This window comes from Anopheles coustani, chromosome 3 (assembly GCF_943734705.1).
Source record: "Anopheles coustani chromosome 3, idAnoCousDA_361_x.2, whole genome shotgun sequence".
NCBI classification, from domain to species: domain Eukaryota; kingdom Metazoa; phylum Arthropoda; class Insecta; order Diptera; family Culicidae; genus Anopheles; species Anopheles coustani.
Genome location: NC_071288.1, coordinates 13,999,612 through 14,022,348, shown reverse-complemented (window position 1 = coordinate 14,022,348; position 22,737 = coordinate 13,999,612). Strand labels below are relative to the sequence as shown.

Below are 22,737 nucleotides of genomic sequence, written 5' to 3'. Positions count from 1 at the left end.
CCCTTCGGAGTGTCGCCTGGGAAATGGATGGAAAATTGGCTTCGGGAGCCAGCCAGCCAGCGTGGCGCTCAATATTTCCCCCCCACGTAGTTGTGCCACGGTTTTTGGGGCGTGGGTTGGAAAATGGTTGGAAATTTTACATTAAAATATGACGAATAAAAAGGGAACCATTTTGCTTCCTTTCCATCAAGCATCCCTTTTTCCATATTGGAATCCCTTTTTAATCTTTGTGGGCACCGTTTCCGAACGGTTTTCCTCCTCCGAAGTACAAAAATACATGTATGCATGTATGTGATAATCAAACGCGTCACGGTCGGAGTGTTTTGAAATAAATATCCCATAATTCTCGCATGGGTTCAAAAATACACTCTTAATCGCGGCCTTCGAGATGTATTCTTGTAGATAGCTGTATCGCAAAGCCCTAGGGCTGCACTTTTATTCTCTCCCATTCACGTGGGACAGCAAAACACATGGCCCCTTAGCAGGATGAACGTGCTGGGAGGAGGAGGTGACTGAATGAAGGAATATGCAAATTCATCCCTTTGCACTCCGCAGTTTCCGCTTACCGAGCAATTGATTTATCCGTTCCCGACTAAGACTTTGGTTTCGACAGCGCGTGGCAAAGGCAAACACATTTGTTCGCCCGAAAGGCTCTTCGAAGACGAAGCGAAGGGGGTCGGCACGCGGTGGGGGGGGGGGGGGAAAGAAGAGGGTATCTAGATGCTTGGGGGGCATGTGGTTGGGCGAATGGTAATGTGCCTTCCCCGAGGCGGCTTATCTTTGGGAAGCAAGTCAAAAGCGCTCGAAACGAGGCTACCACCACGAAGGCCACCATGAGGCGCTTGGTTTTGGCGGGTCGATGCTTTTTAATTTCTTTCCATTCGTTAAAACACACACATACACACGAACACCAATCCAAGTGGGAGTCGGAGGCAAATGGAAACGAATGATTTCTTCCCGGAATTGATTATCGATCAATTCACATCGCATCGCATTAACGAGGCGCGAAGCCGTGGCAGCTTCTCGTGGCCTACGAGAGGAAAAAGATCAACGCACCGGGTGGGCCGTTCCGACTTTTCCACGGTTTGTGCCAAGCCCCCCCGCGTCCATCATCCCCTGTAGTTGCTCTGTTTCTTGGTTTGCGCCTGACGGGAGATTAATGTTCCGGCGGGTTTTCCGGGGGCTGGATTCGGTTTTTTTTTTGCAACTTCGTTTCTTTTTCCAACTGCTCCGCTTTCTTCTTTCTGCCGGGACGATTTCTTTTGTCCTCGCTCGGGTTAAACATGTGTTTAACTTCACAATCTTGCTTTGACTTTTTTGACTCCGCAACAGTCGGGGGGAAAGTTGATCCTAACGAAAACAGAACAAAAAAGCGCACATAGAAAAACAACTTTCCGCCCCGTGCCCGACATGGTTCCAATCACGGAAAGCCAAGTATAACGGCTGCTCATACTCGCAGTGATTAAACGCACATCATTAAATAAAAAGTTGCCTCAACCGCATAGCTCACCTTTTTTTTTTGCTCTCCTCCAATCGAAGTTTTCTTTGAGTGCTTTTGATGTTTGTCGAGTGATACGAGTTTTTTTTTATCGATGGTTTCAAGATGCCTTTATCAGGGAGGATGTGGCATCCTTACGTTTTCTTGCGCCTCAAAAAGTTCAACTAAGGAACACATTTTCTACCCATTATTTTAAGCAATTCACAAAAAAAGTTTGCTTCAATTCAAATTTGTAATATAAAAGTGTATAATTTGCATTACTACTTCCTGCGAAGACAAATTAAGAGCAGTTTTAAAAGAGCAGAATGTTTCGAAAATGTGACAAATATACTTACAAGTTGGGGTAAATAAAAGGGTTTTAGGAAGCTTTACGGTACTTATGCGTACAGTAAAAGCATTTTGGGTTTGGGTTGACTATATACACAACCATTTTTGTCATTTGCAAAATATATCTGAAATCAAAATAACTAAATTGTATTAATTTTTGGATCGAAAAAAACGTATATTTTCTCATATGGAAAAATTAAACAATGAAACCTGTTATATTGGCAGTCATACTTATTAGGAGTATGATTTTCTTGCAGTAGAATTAACGTTTGCCTGAAAATTTATAGTATTATCGGTATTCTTATGCAATTTACTCATGACTATATTTACGTCCTCTTGTTACATACTCGCTTCAGTCGCTGTTTAGCGTCTCATATTTACTCATTAACATACAGATAACAGTTTTTGAACAATATTTTAATTGTATTGGATTTGTAAAAAATTTTGATCTGCGCAGTCGATGAAATTTTATTACTAGTTTTACTTATTTATTACACAAAATCATACTCAATTAGCTTCTAAGATAAAATAATTATTAGCAATAGACAGGACAAGTTTTTGGAGCCATCGAATACCAAAATGTCAATCGAAATATCTACATTATAAATGTTATTGTTTTATCAACAAAGTTTTAAGGGAATCTACCAATAATGGTAGTAGTCTCAAACTAATAAACGACTCGTAAAGTGCCCTTCAACAGAAGCAATGGAAATTATTGTACCCCTTGCAATTGCTAGCGCTTTTTTATGATCTTAGAAAAACACCATAAAAAGGGTCTCCTCGAATGTATCGTCGCCAGGATACCTCCGTTTCCTTGCAACCCTTCAGCCAAGTCATATAGCGTCGCAAACGATCGTTCATCATCGCCCGTTAAAAGCTACAATTCCCTTCCTCCGTCCCATACACACACACACGAACACATACAGATATACACAACAACAACTACATCAACGATGTGCAAGCGATTGTTTCGTCGTTCCCAGGGCACTTTAAAGTCGTATTTAAATTTTTCCCCCGTTGCTGGCTAAATTATTCATGGCAGTAAATTAAACCACACATTCCAAGCGTATTTACAAAGGAAGTTTGGTTTCGTACACAGACACACACACACACACACAGACCCACTCACAAAGTGGAAGACAAAACAACGACGAACTCGGGCCGCCCTTTCGCGTCCTTCGGCAGCATAAAACTGTCACCGGAAGCCGCCACCGCCGGCGAGTCCGAGAATAGTTCAAAGAGCGCCCGCCGGCAACGGCTGGATGCAAAAGTTGCCGCAAATTAATTCGGTGAGGAAGAGTGAAAACTAGACGCTCGCCGGTGTGCGCTCTGCTCACTGCCAGCGCGTCAAGTGCGTGCAATTTTCCGCGTGGGAAAAAAGGAGCGCGCCGGGGGTAATTTTATTATCGTTCCCCAACGGTTTACGACTGCGGGATATGAAATTCCTGCTGCCTGGAGCCCGGTCGCCGTCCCAAAGGCGGCCACACTTACGTCCTCTACGCCTGCGGGAAGGAAGGGCAGAGCGGTTTTGTCTGTGTGTGTTTGCGCGTGTGTGAAAGTAGTACTCTTTTTTGCTTTTCTTGGCATTTTCCTTTGTTCATTTGTAGATCCGTCCTTCCGAAGCGCAAAACCCCCAGATTGCAGAATTGCCCCAGACCAGGCTGCAAATGGGGAAGTTTTGTGACTCGCTTTTTAAAACAATGGTAGTCGACCCGGTTTTTTTTTCTTGCCCTTCCACCAGCACCACTGTTTTCCCGGTTTTGCTCCGCCCGGTCACGTTGGTCTAATCACGATACGCCGGCCATCGTTCCGTGGGTTGGCTTGGACATTTTTCGGGCGCCCGTCCAAGTACGTACCACTCCCGCTCCCCTCACACATCCTCCTTTCGTTCGCACACATATACATGTGTCAAAGTTTAACCTAATTATTCCGTACCATCGTTCGGCATTGCGCGCGCGGCGGGATGGGAGCGTGGGAATTTATGCTTCCGGGCCGGGAAAGGAAAAGGGGGGCACGATCCGCAGCGCGCACACAACAAACTTATTCCGTTTCCCCAAATGGTTGACATCATCCGCCCCGCTTTGCCACGCCTTTCTCCCTCTCCCGAGAACCGACACTTTATCTTCCTCCGAGTGGTGGAAAACCTTCAAGTCGACGCATTGCTTGTGCCATTCCGACTCAACGGTGGAAAGGGGCAAAGAAACAGCAGCAAAAAAAAAGGGAAAACTGGAGCATTAAATCGCCATCCATTGTAGATTGATGGATAATTAATTTCCGCGCCGGATCAAATGCCGTTCGCTCCGCCCGCCCTCCTGCTCCTCTTGGCTTAATCTCAATCTCGAACAAATCACACTTGGGGGAACAGGTTTTAAAACGAATACCCACACACACACACACTTAGGAAACACGACACGTAAGAAGATCCGGTTGCGGCTAGGGACCGGGTGCGAGGGAGAAAAATCAATTCCAACCATCGAAAAACTAATACAGCACTCCGGGAAAACTCGAGTTATCCAAACCCGGATAACATATGCCGAAATTGAGTGCTGGCCTCGGGGGGGAACATTGTGGGGGGAGGGGGGGCAGTATGATGGCGGCAGCAGGATAATACACGATGTTCTGTGGACGTTTGCATGTTTGCCGAAAGAGTGGAATGTGGGGAGGTGGGGGAGGGGTTGGAAGGGGTGTTGGAAGGGGTGTTGGAAGGGGTGCAAAATGCATATATGAACCCATCGGGCGTCGGGCGTCTGCAGTGCGCTGGCCTAGTTCGAGCGTTCGTACCGGGAATGGGGAGGACATTCCTATCCCTGATAAAGGGTAAAAAAATCTACACACACACACACGTACATAAACACATGTGCATATGAGGGAAGAAACCTTCCAGCTCAAGTGTTCCGGGCGTAAGGGCCATTGAGTTCGTTGTCAATTTTCAAAATCGTTTGCCAACTGTTTCCGGTCATGCGGGCAAAAACCCGCCGACGGGAGAAAAATAAAGTCCAGCATGGTTCCAGTCGCTTGGCTGGTACGAGATTGAGTTGCTGTCAGGGAAAGGAGGCGGAGCCGGGCGGGGCGAGAGAAACGCTTGAATAATGGCCTGCAGTGCAGAAGATTATCTGATGTAACACCGTGAATCTAAATCCGACGAATCCCGGGCACGACGCTCGAGCAAAGGCAAGGCTTGTCTGCCTTAAGAAAAAAGCGCTAAAGCAGTGGAGAGGAGTTGCGGGAAGGCAGGGGGTCATAAAAAAACATCGGCTCCTCTACGCCGCTTCTCAACCCCATCCCGCTCCGGAAGGCGGAAGCGGAAGCGATAGAGCACATCGAAAAGTCAAATGTTAATCAACCGTTTACAGGCCGGTGTGATGTCGTCCCCCCCGCGCGCATGACACTGCAGACAGACTCCCCCGAGAACCTGTTCCCCTCCTCTCCATCCCTCGGGGCCCGAACGACAGTCTCACTTGTTGCGGCCAATCACCATATCACCGAAAGCCGCGTCGACTCCTGTCAACCGAAGGGCGTTGGCTGGCGTTTCTGTTCCAGCTCATCACTTCCGTCGTCTTTTTTTCCGTCCCCAAAAGCGAGAGCGAGAGCGCAAAGTGCAAAAACACCCTTCCGGAAGCTACCGCCCCTGACCGGATGCTAATGGAGCATGTGTAATACCGCCGACACTCCAGGAAAAAAAAACGGCTCGGGCAACTCGAGCGACGCTCGTTATCGTTTAGCTTTTGATTATTTTTTATTCATCGTTATCGATAGGTGGTGGTGGTGGTGGTGGTCGTCGTCGTCGTTTTTCCTTCACTCCGCCCGGGCGATCCCTGAAAAGAAGGCAAATCAAACACATAACCAAACACAGGGAAGTCAAAAAAAGGAAAGGCGTGGAGGAGCCCGGAACAGATCGCTCGGCCCCGGAGATGATGATAGCTGTTTGGTTAGATGAAATGAGGTTATGAAATATGCAAAGCATCATAATTCCGATGCAGCTTCGAGCCCTGGAAAACAAGTTCCTGAAGCTTCTTTCGGAACCGGCGAGCAACGGTAAGCCTGTGTCGGTGCACGGGAAAACCAGGTAAAGGACCGGTGCTTCCAATATTGCCCGAAAAGAAAAACCTCCCGCACGTCGCTTTTCATCGTTTAAGATTGCGGGTTTGTTGGTTGATAGATTCTACCACACAGCGACAGCTCACATTGGTTACCTTGTCACTGTGTTGTCTCATTTTTCCTATTTTCACACAAGTGGTGGACACCACTCGATAAGGCGCTGGCTGAATGAATTCTGCCGCGAAGGGAAGAGTCTGCATAGCTGGTGCATTCTTGGAAGGATGCATTCTGTTCATCGGTAAACAACTCGGGCCCGGCTTTCATCCCAGTTCCGGACGCCCTGGGTTCAATGGAGTGTAAACACGGCCCGAACGGGTAATAGGTTTCTTTATTTCGGAACCGCACGTTGGCCGGGTTAATTACTTTGCTCCATTCAGGCGAAAGGTTCCTGTAATCCGCCTCCGGTCGGCCGGTCGGGAGTTGGGTATAAATTGGGATATCCTGAGCCCGGACCGGCGTAGTTTCCGGTGTGCGTTCCGTGCGTTCGGAAGTTCTCCCAACTGCGAGTTCCAGCCAATGGTTGGCCAAGTTCTGAGTTCTAACTTCACGTCGGCGGCGTGTGCCTGTGAACCTCTCGGTGTTCCGTGACGTGACTGGCAGGCACCGGGTCTGAGGCGCCCACCATCCGGACACTAATGGGCGCTCCCTGTTCTCGGACTTCTGCAGATTACGACCGGCGATTGGTTTCGGGCAGGTGAACCGCAGGTGGCGTCAACCCGGCACAGCATGGCCCGAGCAGGTCGGCGTGGCATGAGCAGACCTGCACGCACCCTAGACGCGTAGGAACTAGGACCCGGTGCAGCTGCTGCTTGCAGAACCCGTGCATACCCCCGTCCCGTGCGCGTCGAAGCGATGGTGCTTCGGGTTTGGAGGCGCGCGTAGTCGACGACACAACGACGACACAACCAACCTGCTCCCCGCTCAACGCCCACTTCTTCTCCACCTCCTCATCGTCATCTGCGAGTGCCGGGGTACGCGAAGCATGCTAGTGCCGCCCAAGCGCCCACCGGTCCAACTAGCAGCGCGCCGCCAATGAAGGCATTCGGGAGACTCGCTGACGGACGGCAACACGAGCGGCAACTGACGGCAGTGTTTCTCCTTCTCGCGCTATGGCTCTCCGGCGGCAGGATGTCCCCGTCCGCGTCCGCATCGGCCCCGGGAGGGCTGGCCGGGTCGGCTCCTCCGGTTTCCGCCGCGCTCACCAACATCACCTATAGCAACAGCGTGGTGAAGACAAAGTATGGACCACTGCGGGGCATCGTGTTCAGGGCGAGCCCGGTGGTCGTCGAGGGCTTCCTTGGTGTACCGTACGCGTCACCACCAATCGGCAGTTTGAGGTAGGTCTCCACTTGGCTCCCTGTACACCAACTCCGCACTGCACCTATCCCTTCGCAGGTACATGCCACCGGTAACGCCGTCGACGTGGAAGTTCACACGGCTCGTCGACCGGTACGCGCCCGTCTGTCCCCAGCGACTGCCCCGGCTGGACGGGGGCGATGGACCCGGCACGCTCGGGGATCTCCCGCTGGACAGGCTGAAGCAGCTGCGCCGCCTGATGCCGACGCTCGTCAACCAGTCGGAGGACTGTCTGTATCTCAATCTGTACGTGCCGCACGCAGGTAAGCACGCCCCGGAAGTCGTTCCCAGAAAGTTCAGCGAACCGATGCTCACACTGCCCCGGCCAGCTTCAATTCCGTAGTGCATTGCAGTGTAGACCGTACGAACACGACTGCAAGCATTGTGGGAGTGAAGCGGACCGACGGCACCAACTGCGGGAACGTGAGGTCTTCGTCACTTCGACACTTCGTGTCGATACATGTGTCGGTAGGTCGTACCAGCGCTACAGTTCTGCTTCTCGATCTCTCACTCCCTTCCTCTGCTGCCCCGACCGAACGGCAGACGAAACGCCACACAGGCTAGACCACCTCAAACCGTCAGTTGTATATATCCACGGCGAGTCGTACGAGTGGAACTCCGGCAATCATTACGACGGTACGACGCTGGCGATGAACGGGAATGTTATCGTAGTTACAATAAATTTTAGGCTAGGAGTTTTAGGTGAGTATCCGACCGCCATCGCGTCACGTCCTTCCGTTCCGTTCCGCGTTCCGAACGAAGTGTCAACTATTGTGCGATGAGTTGGGGGAGTTGGTGTGACATTTACCCAACTGTGTGACGACAACCCTTGATATAAAACTGTCAATAAAAACGCTCGACGTTGTATCGAACCGGAAAGAAGTTTGGCCGTTTGCAGGCGTATGAATTCTTGAAAGGCAATTCATTGTATTGCATTGCAAAGGAAAGTTTTATTTGATTAGATCATTTCTTTATATGACCTTTACGATGTTGACTACTAACCGCTGATAGTCTAGACCAGGGGTCGGCATACATTTTCTAAAAACGGCCAGATGATTAAAAAGAAACCAAAAGCGCGGGCCGAGTAGCTTAAACGGTGATTTAATGTTTTCAAAGTAGTACCAAAGGTACTATTATACAGTACTGTTTCAAACATTTTTATATTTATTTTCCTTAAATTTTGATCTTTTCAATCTTATTATTTTTGGTTTGTTGTATTATTAATGAATTTCTTTAATTGTACTTAATCCCCTCCTTGAATTATTTTTAATTATCTTGTTTTTACTGACGCACTCTCAGTGATTAAAATAAATCAGCTTCGAGAAGTTTTTAATATTTTGAGCAGTTATTTTATTTCGCGAGAAATTTTGATTCCATGAATATTGCTTATTTTAGATACCAAGTAAACGAATGATTTCCTAGTCTAGACCGATTAACATGTACTTTTATTTTGTTTATTACTATTGGATGTACAATTTTATCTGGACGATAAATCCCTACAATGTGTCACAATCAAGCACGATGATACGAAGGTTTAAAAGCCATTTCAATGGCAGGAAAGGTGTTTATCTTTGAACAACCAACAATGAATAAACCAATAAGTTGATAAGAATGTTCGCAATATATTCACTTTTTAATGGGAAAATTTGAACACCTAAAGTATATTAATATTCTTCCGAACGTGCAAAAATCTAGCCATTTCTAAAGGTGCTTTCTAAAACCAATCGAACGTTTTTTAATTCTTTTGAATCCTATGTTAGATGTTCACATTAGACTAAAAATTCAACAAAGGCGAGGCGTTCATTCTTTTAATGTAAAATAAACTTGCAAATGAAGATTACTAAACAATAACTTCATCAACATTCTTGTGATCCAATTAAACCCAATACCCAAATGATAGGAATCTTGTGTTGAAGATTTTAAACAAAACTATCTTGATCTAAACATACTTTGATGTGCAATAACATCTAAAAATATAGCTTTAATTTGTATAAGTTCTAAAACACAACGATCAATCGGGCACCATTTTGCAACAAAATAATTCTTTAACACGAAAGACCCGAGTGAAAAAAATTAAACGGTTTGCACTGTAGCAATGGTCAAAATACGGCATTCAATAAGAATATTTCCGATCGATTAACCCGCCCGCACCTGCACCCGCCCACTTAAAGTATCGCAAGTCGCGAAGCGATGTTTAATTATATTTTAACTAAACAACCGACCACGCCAAATGAATTCGCCGAGTCGAAAACTCCATTAAATTACTTCCCGGCAACGTCGCGCAGCGAAGCGCTAAAAGCCGGCCAAACTACCATCAAAAGTAATATAAAGTTTTGTGCAGCGCGCGTTTGATTAGCGGGCTCCGCGCGCGCCCCGCGTCACCAGGAAAAATCAAGTCGAGAGCGAAAATGCGCCGGGCGGCAAAGCGAAAGCGTGCGGTGACGCGCAAAAGTTTTCCCGAGCCCTCCCCACACTCCCACCCTGTCATAGCGCACATCCACCCACGTGCGCTGCCCATGTGTTTACGCACACAAATGGAAAAGCGAAAGGGAAAAAATATACCCTCGAACTAGGCCACCGCCCACCCACCAACGCAACCTCCCCAAACAGGGCCAATTTCGAATGGCAGGAAATCTAGCAAATTAGCGGAATCATTAGGCGGAGGGCAGCGGAGGAGACAGTGTGCCGGTATTGTCCGTAGCTTTTCCCTTCGCTGGCCACATAGTTGTCGAACATTCCACGGATGCCGGCCAAGCAGCGCCTTTGAAGCGCACAGTGTCCTTTGACAGTGTCGCGGGAAAATGGTTGCCTTTTGAAAGAACATCCGCCGTCCAGTTCGATTCGAAGCCTGCCATAAGAAGTTGCTACTTCGAGAGGGTCACTCAGCGAAGCTGGAATGTTGGAAGTGAGTGGAAATTTAAGCTAAGCTAAAATAAACTGTCGACAACCGAACCCGCCCTCGCGCTCGTTAATTAGTTCCTGCGAAATTGGAGTTCGGAACGTTCCTCGCGGAACGGAAGGAAGTGCCGGGTGGCGCGCACGGGCGTCATCTAATATGGCGCGTGGTGGAAACTTAAGCCGAGCGAGTAAAACTTTCCCATCCCGTCCCACTCCGATACTCTGTCGGTGCAAAATAAATAGGTTTTTTGAAAACTGGTGCTAAGGGAAGTGCCCAGGGCAACTTCGGGCTGATGGACCTGGTGGCCGGGCTGCACTGGCTGCGGGAGAACCTGGTCGCGTTCGGTGGCGACCCGGCGAAGATCGCGCTGATGGGTCACGGCACTGGCGCGGCCCTGGCCAACATCCTGGCCGTGTCGCCCGTCGCCGGAGGTAAGTGCCACGGTCGCGTCCCGACGCGTCTTGCCGGAACGATCCAATCTTCAAAGTCCCGTTTTGCGTCTTGTCCCAAACGTTTCAGATCTGATACACCGGGTAGTACTGCTGAGCGGGTCCGCCCTGTCGCCGTGGGCCATCCAGCGGGATCCACTTTCCGTGAAGCGCAAAGTAGCCGAACAGACCTCATGCGCCGGCGACGTCGTGAACGAGGATTTGGCTCCCTGTCTGCGGACCAAATCACTTGCGGAGCTTATGAATATATCGTTGAGTAGTCCTAGGTGAGTTGCGTCGTGCTCCTTCATTTGTCCCCTCGCCCACTCCTCACTCTCGCCGCTGTCGAAAGGAAAGCGAGTCAACCTCTTTTCCCTGTCGTTGACAAATCTTTACATCCAGAAACGTTGGTTAAAGTTCAAACAAGATTATGGTTTTACAAGCAATCTAGGAACAAAGGTTTTTAAAATTAAATCCTTAAACTTTGTACCGTGTTGTAAATATCACTCTTGATTCAATTTAAAATACCACCAACACGTCGACAATGAGTCGAATTTTCACCTTTTAAATGTTATCTATTGGATTTGTTCCGCTCTTTCGAAATTTAAAAACTGTCCTACACATAATTTGTAATTATAAAATGAGCAGTAAAAGGTAAGAGGAAAAACACGACTCGAGCGTCGTTGGTACGCAAGACATTCTGCTTCAAAACACGCCGTCGGGAGACGAGAGATTTCGGGAGGGCTTAAATTAAGCCCTTTCGCTGTTGTTTGGTGCTTTCATTAAAGTACAGGCTGTTTGTTTTTACATCGTCGAGCGATTTACCGGGCGCCGTCTGGCAAGATTGTGCAATTTAAAGCGATTACGATTACAAGCGACACGGACCTTTTGCCCTCAAAGGTGGGAATTAAAGAAAGCCATCTTCACACGGTAATGCTGGGTCCGTTCACGAGAGGCGGACATTTTTAAATACCGTACATAGCAAGCTAAAGAGCGCATCTCATTTCATAATTATTGAATCATGTTTTACTTGTACTTTACTTACACACTGTACTTTTTGACAAACAGAAGAACGAAAAATAGTGACAGTATGTTCTTCTTGATATTACTAGTTGTTGTAGAAATTTTCTAAATTGTTCCAACACTTTTTTATGGATCAATGATTATTAAAAAGAGTTTAAATATGTTTTTCAATACATTAGTGTATCATTGATTGACATTATATTAAATTGATTACACAGAAACAATCATTCTATTTGTTAATTTTTTATTTCCTTTTACGTGTTTAAAACCATTTTCTAGGGAATTTTCAGGATTATTAGTGTTTTAATAAAAGCCATAATTCCAACACTAATGTCAAAACTTACAGAAAAGCACAAATTGAAAATCATGAAGTATAAAAAATGAAAGATTGGCGCTAGATAACAGACCGGAAACTTTCGTTTCCAAAGAAATAATAATCAAGTTGTGCAACATGCAGAAACTTATTAAATTTTTGAGCAATTTGCTGGACTAGCTTTTATGGCCAATTATCAGAAAAGTTCCCTGCGCACCGCCATCCGCATCGTACGGTAATAAAAATGTCATCCAAAACAACCTTACAACCTTTTAGTTCAACCCGGATCCCTCTTGCCCCGACCCGTTATTGTCCAAGACCGACCAAGGCAAGACGGCAGAAGGTAGGACAGGTCGGTTGTTCAGATTGGACACGGAATCGCTGTGCAAACGAAACGCAAATTAAAGATTCATCCATCGGCGGAGACGGAAACGAACAAGAAAACGGGAGCAACGAAAAAGAAAACGTCAAACATCAGATAAAGCCAACCATTCTTGTACAGTCAGCACTTAACTTCCGGTGGTGCCAACCTTTCCTTTCCACTTCCGGCGGGGGTTTTCGGAGGGTTGCGATGGGTGAAACGCAAACAATCCTCCGTCCAACAGTTATTATCTGCTGCTGATTTTTAATTTCCACTCGTTATGCATTTAAAATTTGTTTGTTGTGTTTTCTTCGCTCACCCTCTCTCTCTCTCTCTCTCTTTCGCCATTCTTTGTACCATTCTTTCGGAACAGATTTTTGCCAGGATTTGCACCGTTTGTCGACGGAACCGTCATAACACCGGCCAAGGCGGCCGTTATTAATAATCTTAAGATACCATCCGATTCGGCGATAGCGAGGTAGGTTCGGCAACCGGGGGAAGGGTATGGGAACGGTCGGGGATCATGGGCAATTTAGCGAGGAGGGGCCGTTCCCATCAAACCCTACTTTATTGTATTCAAAGTGTCGGTGGGCGGTGGGGGGGAGCGAGAGAGGGCACACAAAATGCGGAACTGGAAACTTTGCAAAACACTTTGTTTTGCGAAAACTGTTTCCCTTGCGCCTCCGCCTTTCTCTCACCCCCGCACACCCATCCATCGTTGGTTTCGTCCTGCAACCAATTTTCTATTGGCTTTCCGTTTCCCTACACACACACACACACACTTTTTCTCTCTCCCTCTTCCTCATGCTCTCGCCACCAGCACCAGCGGTATCGAGTTCAGCAACTTCCACAAACAGGACGTCCTGTTCGGGCTGACGACGTACGAGTCCTACCTGGAGCTGACGGCGGCGGATCTCGAGTTCGGCTTCAACGAAACCAAGCGCGACCGCATCCTGCGCACCTTCGTACGGAACACCTACCGGTACCACCTGAACGAGATCTACTCCGCGCTCAAGGTGAGTATCGCTCACTAGCGTGGTTGGTTTCCCCCCCCCCCCGGTCCGCCACCCTTTCGCAAACGAAAACGGGACTTTCCCGCATTCCGTCCCGTCCGTAGCCGTTTTGTTTCCTTTGCGGGAGCAGCGAAAAAGTTTCTCCGATGCCCGAGCACAGTATCTTAGTTGTGGTTAGCCACAAAATTCCATCCGGTTGCAAGTGAGCAACATAGTTGTGGAAAACGGGCTGGTTGGCCGGTTGGGTCGAGGCCGTCCGAACGATCAGCGCACGATGAATCTCGAGCCCAGGTCGTCCGGTCGGGAAACTCGATAAACCTCGGCTGAACTTTCTTCTAACCGACCATCCTTAAGGCGAGCGGCCCGAAAGGAAACAAAATTCATGTTGAATGGTAAATGAAAATGGTGCTCATGCTCTCATGAAAAGCGAAATAACATTGTTCCAACCATTTCGGTTGCATTCATCTGTTTCACTTGGCAACGTTAAGTAACGCTCCCCCTCTATTCTTCCACAATGAAACAAATAATTCTTTTCCCCCCGAAGAAACGAAAACTCCTTAGCTTTTCCAGGCTGACTTCAGCCCCTCACCCAAGGTAAGCGCAGGGGCCATCAAATCATCGTTCGGATCAACGACGCAAACGGCGATGTTCGTGGCCCGGCATGGAATATTAATTGCGCCAAAGCGGTTTCCCTCGAGCGCCTTTCCCGGAAAACAGGATTACGCGAGGAGGAGTTGTACCCAATTTGCCGGGAAAACGGTTACCCGTTCGTTGCATCGCTGGAATTGACGAATTTGTTCGACGATTTCCACCGGCTTCACGCTCGAACTGGTCGGGGGGGGCCCGGTACTGTTTGTGTATGGAAAGTAGCTGGGAAAGCGATATAAATTGAAGATTTTAATAGAAAACGCGTGGAAGGATAGATGAGAAAGCCTTCCCCCTCAGCAAGAACTTTCCCAGTCAAACAACAAATCAGTCGCTGTAAGTGTAGAGTGGGTAAATAAAATCGAGGAACATTTTCGGCCAGTTCGACTGGTCGGAAAAGCGGCCGCCACGCCACAGCCCTTTTCTATTCGAACTCCCGTCAAATCGAGTACACTTTGATGGCTTCGAAATGTCGCCCACCAATCATCAATTTTTATCAACGTCAATAATTATTTTTCCTCCCTTTTCCGAAGTCCTTTGCTACCGTACTGACCAGGATTTTTCCTTCCTCTCCGCAGAACGAATACACCAACTGGGAGCGGTCGCCACGGAGCGCCTACGGGTACCGGGACGCGGTGCTGGAGCTGCTGAGCGACGGACTGACGGCGGCCCCGCTGGTCCAGCTCAGCCACCTGCACAGCCTACAGGGAGGCCGATCGTACTTTCTCCACTTCAAGCATCAATCTCATGAATGGAAGTTTCCGCAGGTAGGCGAGCACAGTATCGATTTCCTTTTGTTCTGGCTGCTTGTTTGCGAGGAGGTTCAACCAGCTAATGGGAGATTTTTCTACAAAATTGGTGCAACTTGTTTTGTTACGTATGATACTGATAAAATTAGGTTTCTATCAGCAAATACCACCTCGTTGTGGTCTTTTCACTTTTGTCTTTGATATTTTATTTTAGTGAATTTATCTGATCAACCCAACAATTATATTTCGATGGAAGGTATTGGTTAAAAGCATCGACCAAAGTTATTGATAAAGGATTTTTATGTGATTACGTAAAACATTACATCGTTTTATCAACTAGCACCCTTCATTCGAAGCAATAGTCTCAACCTACAACCTACATCACATTGTTTTTCACACACTTATTTGCTATTAAAACTCTCAATTTGACGAATTGGATCACGTTATAACGATAATGCTCATGTCGGTGTTCATATGCAACCCATATGGGGTTCAGTGGAACTGATTATCGTATGATATGCCCTTGACTGCTGCGCCATAGTAAACACCACGGGCTATAAAATAGTTTATAGCCGTGGCAGGCAATTATACATATATTACGGTACTTGGTTTCAAATACCATGGGATTATTATTCGCTTATAGAACATCAGCCCTACTATCGACAAACAAGGATTTGAGCAGTGAACGGTGTTGGGGAGATGAAAATACCTGCCAGTCTTGACTTGTTTGCAGCCATGTTGGAAAATTTTTGTTTCAAACATCATAAAAACATTTTTCATATTCGTTCTCATAATACAATTAAAGTATCGCATTGATTCTCATGTCAATCAAAATTCTATCACTATATATCATATTTCTAAACTGTTAGTTAAAATTGGTTTTCGCTTAGCCATAAAAAAGGACAAAATGCCGAAATAGGAACAGAGTAAAGCTGTGATGAAATATTAAAGGGTGTAACTGCTCTGAAAACACCATACCTCTTTGTTGCAATGTATCCATTTCAGCACAAAGGAACGGGTAACACCATGTTCAAACCCAAAACTCCCTTCAAACTCCACAATATTTTGATTGGAAATCTCAAATTAAACCCGCGCATAGAAGGAAATTCTTTCGACGGGTTCTAGTGTGGTTTCCCCGGAGCGCGTGAACCGCGTGCTGCTTTCCAGGCGAGATAAATTTCATAAATTCGAAATTATACCTTATTTTATTTGCCCCAGTATCCTTCTTGCCCCGGAACCTCCTTGCTGGTTTGCCTTCTATGGAGCTGCGGGAAATGAAATTTCCAGCAAGGATTTTGCGTTTTCGCTCCCTTCCGTCGACACAAATGCTGTTGCTCGCGCATCGCTAGGGCAATCTTCTCCCAGCGAAGCGCCAAGCTCCTAAAGGTAATTCAATTGGAGCACCTCGTTTTGCAAACCCTCTACCCCGACGTGACGGGGAGCAACGTTTTTGCGGGGAAAATTTGGAAAAATCTCGGTTCATTTGGGTCGTGTTTACCTAGGAAGCTGTATTAGATATTATTATTTTTCCTTACAATAACACAATCAGTACGCCGCCGGCGTTCCGGCTCAATGGAAAGGGCTGGGCCGGTCTCTGGTCCGGTATTGACTTTGCTCTCTTTCGTTCCCGGTGCGGCAAAATGGCTCCACCAAAAATGGCCACCGATGATTCGGACGCAACCCCACACAGCGGAGCGGCTCCGTTCGAGGCGAGGATGTGCCTTTTGCATTAGGATTCTCACCATCACCGATGTTCCCACTCACCCTCACTAGGTTGGATATGCAGGTCAGCAGCGCCGTGATGCGTTACTTGTGTAATTTTGTAAAAACGGGGTAAGTGTCCGGTCCCCGGACGGAGGGTCGGCCCGGTGCTCGTAAATAATCGTGTCAAACGTGTCAAATTCTGGTGACCCTCACAACAGTAACCCCAACGGGCTGCGCTCGTCACGTATGGATGTGTTCGTGAATAGCAACAATAAGCGTAGCTGGAATCCGGCGAAAAAACCGCACAACGAAACGCTCATGCGTCAGCTGGTGACGTCCTTTCGGGGGCAGCCGGTGGCGGGGGCCGGTGCTAGCGCCACCACCTCCGACTCGTCCGAGCGGCCGCAGGAGCTGCTGATGCAGCAGCAGCTGCAGCAGTACTACCACAAGGACCGCCAGCAGAAGCATTCGCGCAAGAAGCGAAAATATGCCAACGATTTGCAGCGCTTCAGCTCGCGGGAATCCGACGATGGGTACGGTTCGAGCGAGGAAGCTGGTGGTGGTGGTGGTGGTGGTGGAGGTGGTCGACAGAACGGGTCGAGCGGGGACGATGACGGAGGGCGCGACGGAGACCAGAGCGAACAGGAGCAGGGCGGTGAAGATTCGGACGGACGGGGTGAGCCGGAATCGAGCTACTACAGCGTGGACAGCGACTTCGTCTACAGCGGGTTTACGGCGATCAAGTACAACCTGCCGTTCTGGGGACACTACGACACCACCAATCAGGTGTTCATGGAGATAGGTAAGGATGCATTAGCTCCAGTTTCACGTTACCTTTATGGATTGCCCTTCCACGCCCTCAATATCCTTGCTTTCCTAGTGCTTGGGAAAATATCGGCGGATCCTTTTACATGTCCTTGCGGCTCGTTATCTTCATACATCTTCTGCAATCTCTGCAAATTGTTGCTGTGTTTGCGTTATCGATTACCGTAGCGTCTTTTTGAAGCCAATCTAAGTTGATGCAAACAAGTTTCTCCTGCACCAGAAACTGCTCGACTGGCGCAAGATCTTTCTCCGAACAATCCCAAACAAATTCCAAAACAAGCACTTTGTTGCAAGAATGTTCCGCCGTACTTCACCATTGTACAACAGACGGCAAAGGAAACTGTTCATTTAGAACAAAATGAATCTTTTGAACAATATACAGTTACTTAAAAATGTATTCGTACATATTAAGATTGTGTAAACTAAGTGAGTTTTAACTAAACTAATTATTGGAGTGATCACTATTTCACTCTCGATATCATTATTTTTATAATATTATCTAGACACTATTGACACTATAAACCTTCTCCAGTGGATAGAGATTTTCGAATTAATTACAAAGTAAAACGAGTGTTAGATTTCCATAATATAGTTTGTACCATTTGAGTTGGGTGGTTCGTGAATAATTCAATCAATTTATTTCTTGGAATCAAAATTTACTTTGCAAGTACAGCAGACACTCAATCATCCGCAACCGATCCTGTTTTTGTCTATTGTTTTACTTTCACACCCTTATTTGGTGGATCGATTCTATCTCAAAAATATTGCCAAAAAATGAAATTTGACACCCGATGTACCGGTTGTCGAATTAATTCTGAGAAGACCGTGAAAAATTAGGTTCATTATCTTAAAAACAGAAGCTGGTGACTGATTTATTTTGAAATATTGAAAATCCACTTTCTACTGTGTACCTACGAGCTGTGAAACTTTGTGTTTTAGTCAATAAATCACTTGTTTAAGGGTTGATTTGAAATATTTCTTTACTCTCAAAAATCCAAGTAATGCAAATGATCCGCTGCCTGTTTTGCTACTTGCACAATCCAACAGAATATTATAATTTCGATTCTTATGAAACTGTTGTACGGATATCGGAATAAGGGATCGTTTATCCACAGATATGTATTTCCCCTTTTTAACCAACTCTCAACACCGACACGCTGTTTTTATTCCTCTACAGGGAGTAAGGTTGTACCGAAGAGTCATTATCGTGGCCACAAGCTGTCACTCTGGCTCAGCCTCATCCCTCAGCTCCATTCGTCGTTCAACATTCCGGAGCTGTCGATGAGACATCATCATTTCAGCGAGGAAAACCCTGTCTTCTACGATGGTATGATGGATTCCTGTAATGTGGTCAGCCGGAATCTGATTGGAATTTCTCTCACACTGTAACAGGTCTCGTGAGGGAACAGATCGTTGAGCCACCGCTGGTGCACATCGGGTTCGTGACGTCTACCACCTCGAAGATGCACAAGACGGAAACGATCGCTTCGACAATACTGCAGTCCATCTCCACCGGTAGGTTATCCGGTAAGGCATGTTTCGGTTGCTTTGGGAGGAAACTAAGCTAGGTCGGTATTGTGTGTTCGCTCTTCCCCCCAGAGTGTCCCCCGAACATCACCTTCATCCAGACGGCGTCCGCGTCCTGGCCGCTGCACAACTCGGCCCTCCCGGCACAGCACGGCGACTCGAACCGCAGCCTGATCAACCGGCTTACGAACAGCTACCACCGGAGCTACTCGACCGCGCTGGCCATCACGATCGGCGTCGGCTGCTTCCTGCTGTTTCTCAACGTGCTGATCTTCGTGGCCATCTACTACCAGCGCGAGAAGCGCGAGAGCAACTCGCGCATGAAGATCAACCTGCTCGAGCTGGAGTCGCGCCTGAACGTGGTCGAGTCGTCGTCGGCGGCGGTCGCGGCTGCCGGGAAGGTGGCGGCCTCGGCCACCGATGACAACAGCTCGTCCAGCGATCCGGCCGTGCCGCTGCAGCTCCAGGACACCGAGCCGCAGTCGAAGGGATCAGGACCGACGATATCGCGGGCGGCTTCCAAGGTTTCTTCCGCCGGCGGCATACAGACAATCGAGCTAGCGCTGACCCCGCACTATCACGGCCACGCCACGCACACCATGCGCCGCAGCAGCACCTCCGCCATCAAGCACTCGCACAAATGTGAACTCCAGCAGCAGCAGCAGCAACAACAGCAACATCATCTCGCGCACCATCATCACCAGGCCGGGGTCAGCAGTCGGACGGTTTCACCCAAAAAGGTGTCCATCGTGTCGCCCAACCCGTCGGACAACCGGTCCTCGTCCGGGTCGGCGTCGTCGCTCACCTCGGACCACCACCCGATCGCCGCCCCCGCGGGTCGCGATTCACGCAGCTACTCCGTCGTCAGCCTGCCGAAGGAGCTGTGCAACCAATCGACGCAGTACGACTTGGCCGAGGTGACCACCGACACCGGACCACCGCCGAGACCGACGATGGCCAGCACGGCCACGATGACCCGCCGGCGGGATTTACTCGTGCGCGAGGTTGACTTCCGGTCGAGCACACGCTCGCTTGCGGCGAAAGACTACGACCACTCGCTGCAGACTGCCGGAAGCGGTATCCTGCGGCCTCCTTCGCTGCACCAACTGCACCACCATCAGCATCAGCATCTGCACCAACACCAACACCACCAGCAGCAGCAGCAGTCACAGCAGCAACATCCGTCGGATTCGGCCACCGGAACCAGCGGCGGCGGCGGCGGCAAGAAGCGGGTTCAAATTCAGGAGATCTCCGTATGAGGAACGTTCACGGGGAAGCGTAGAGCGTGCGGGCGGTTCGGAGTCCTACTTGGGACGCAACCGCTGACCGCTGTCTTCCGCATTTTTGTTGTTTTTTTGTGCGATTTGAAAGCAAGCGGAAGCGCTGTTGGAAGTGTAAATATATAGAAAGAAAGAAAAACACAAACTTACAAATTTTTGCTGTAAGAATACCCGACGATAACCGGAGAGCAAACCCCCACACGCGCCAAAATCCGGATGGGAAGCATAACGGAAGGACGGGCGGATGGACGGACGGACGGACGGGTGTGTGAGCGACAGGTGCCATAATGGCTGCTGCGCAGACACCCGAGCGAAGCGATGAAATGAAATAATAATAAAAATGGAAGACTCGTGAGAGTGAAACGAAAATTTAAAATGTCTGTGTCACATTTTTTTAGTAGCAGTCGTTGAATTTTATCTCGATATGACAGTTGACAACTCTGTTGCGTTGTTTTTCAGGAAAATTAAGTCTTCCACAATTGGATCCAGGGTCTGTCCGACGCGTTTCCCCGGCAGTGGTGGTTCAATTTTCCCGGAAACCAAACCACCCCCGTGATGAGAACAATATACAAATTTACCTTTCAGCAGCGACGAAAGGACGAATTCCACTCGAGCTACAAAGCCGTTGTGCTCGAACAAGCATAACTCCGCGAATGGTTGGTGTTAAAAATCATTCAAGGATTTTGTGTGCGTCAGGCGGTGTGGTTGGCAAAGGGTGCCTTCCTTATTTTGGTACCCTCTACCACGCCGCAACAAGCGCGGATGTGATGCGTTGCGCGTGTTGAGGTTAGGTTTTCGTCGGAATTTTTCGCCAACATTTCCCAGACGCCCAGGAGCTGTGTTTCGGTGGAAAACCAACCGTCCGTCAACAACGGGCAGATTCTCGCACCTATCCGGCCTATTCAATGGCAGGGCCAATAGATGACGATGATAATGATGATGCTGATGATGGAGGCTAGAGGCTCTTGGTTCGCCCTTGGAATGTTCAGTCGGTTTCCTGGAAGTCGATTCGATGAAATGTGAATCCATTTTGGTGCGTGCGTGTAGCAGGAAAATGCGGGAATCGCAAATGGGTGCCATCGAATTGAAACTAATTTAGAGTACTATGGGGTAAGAAAGCGCACTTTGTTTGTTTCACACATAAAAGCTAAATAGCCCTTTCACCAAATAGCTTTTAAATTCCTAAGTTACATCCCCATCAGTTAAGATATTTCTCTGTAATTCTCTCCAACTTATTATTAACTACCACTTTATACAGTAGACTCCCGATCTTCAGTGGTAGGATTATCGATTGCCATTGCTTTTTTAAATAATCGAACACTCGTATCGATACTTGAAGATTGTGAAAATCATAACTCAAAGTTCCCCACTTTTCTTACATCCACGTTCTTTATCTCTCCTAGTTTCTTTTTGTTTTTGCAACCTGTTGTTTGGTATTGTCTATTGAGCTTTGTATTATTTTCCGGCCCCCCTTTCCCGCAGATGATTGAGAGTCTACTGTATTTAAATTTGAAATGCGCGCACTTGCCCTGCCATACTCTACTACATCTGCCTCCACCAGCAGACTCTGGCACGAATAAGGGAATTTAAACATTTTCCTTCGCTCGTTCCGTCGCGCTTTTCTTCGACACAAGCCGCAACCAGCCCCGTCGCCAGCGCAACAAACGCTCCACCGGAAGGCATCCAGAGACACCTGGCCACCTGGATTCAGCCGGAATAATTGTGGTTCGCTGACATCCTAAGCGTGAAAGCTTCTTCCAGGCGATTGTCGGAAAAATGTAACAATCTTTACGTGAGTTGCTACCAACGAAAGAAACGCACGCGTAACGTGCCATCCGAAAGCAACACTGAAGCGGAGAAAGATTATTTTGTAAGGATTCGCAAATGAAACGATGCCCGAGATAACGCCACGCGATGCCGACGGTAAAGATGCTTATTTATTTCGCCCTTCAATACCCGGAATGTGGGACGCACAGTGCGTGAGGTTGCGGAACGCCGGGAGTACACCAAAAGGGATGTCGGAGATGAAATCGGGCAAAGCGTACCGAAGTGAAGGGACGTGTTCACGGCCTTAAAATAAACGCGCTTCTCAACGCGTCGTACACACCTCAAGTGTAGCTAATTATCTTATCTCCGTCCCCTTGGGGTCTATCTTTTCATCGGTATCGAAGCGGAGCACGCATACGATTCGAGGATACGTGGGCGAACCGAAGGCCTTGGGGACGGACGGCGGAAAGCGTAACCTAACCTTAAACATACTCCAATAATGTGGGCTCCCGTTTTAATGCTACTCGACCGGTACTTTTCCTCAGTTTGCGGTTGAGTTTTAAGATCCTTCTCAAGTTCTCTCTCTTGCCACACACCGGATTGATTGTACACGTTTTCTTGTTTGGGGAACCTTTTTCGAGAGTTTTCCGGCCGCCTACCTCGCGTTGTGCGTTCACCTCGCAGGAAACCCGGTCGTTCGGGGAGGGAGGAGGGTTTGAATTTAATTCACGGAATACCTGTTTGCCTCATTTAATAGGTAGGCTTCATTACGACCAGGATGAAAACGGGATCTCTTTCCCCTTTTCTTTTGCTTTCTTCTGCTTGATGTGCGTCGCTCCTTAGAGCTGATGCTGAAGTGTGGATGGGCTCTATAAATTGTGATTAACTCGAAAGACGTTTATTTCTATGGCTTTCATAGGCTTA

At 47.9% G+C, this 22,737-nt stretch overlaps 1 protein-coding gene across 1 annotated transcript; it reads left to right on the top strand.

The window, feature by feature from the left end:
- The first annotated feature begins 6,695 nt into the window (after window positions 1–6,695).
- LOC131261223 (uncharacterized) lies at window positions 6,696–20,387 on the top strand. The gene is made up of 13 exons (XM_058263193.1): window positions 6,696–7,260; window positions 7,319–7,542; window positions 7,823–7,981; window positions 10,421–10,609; window positions 10,698–10,893; window positions 12,677–12,781; window positions 13,124–13,319; window positions 14,540–14,728; window positions 16,401–16,543; window positions 16,633–17,216; window positions 18,417–18,566; window positions 18,632–18,754; window positions 18,839–20,387. Exons 1-13 carry the CDS (start codon window positions 6,956–6,958, stop codon window positions 20,023–20,025), a joined length of 3,750 nt encoding a protein of 1,249 aa, XP_058119176.1. The 5' UTR covers window positions 6,696–6,955; the 3' UTR covers window positions 20,026–20,387.
- Window positions 20,388–22,737: the final 2,350 nt, after the last annotated feature.

Excerpts from the sequence above, each read along its gene's own strand:
- LOC131261223 (XM_058263193.1), top strand. The coding sequence starts at position 6,956 with ATGAAGGCATTCGGGAGACTCGCTGACGGACGGCAACACGAGCGGCAA. Across the intron at positions 17,217-18,416 it reads TCAGGTGTTCATGGAGATAG|GGAGTAAGGTTGTACCGAAG; the intron begins GTAAGGATGCAT and ends ATTCCTCTACAG. Across the intron at positions 18,755-18,838 it reads ACTGCAGTCCATCTCCACCG|AGTGTCCCCCGAACATCACC; the intron begins GTAGGTTATCCG and ends TCTTCCCCCCAG.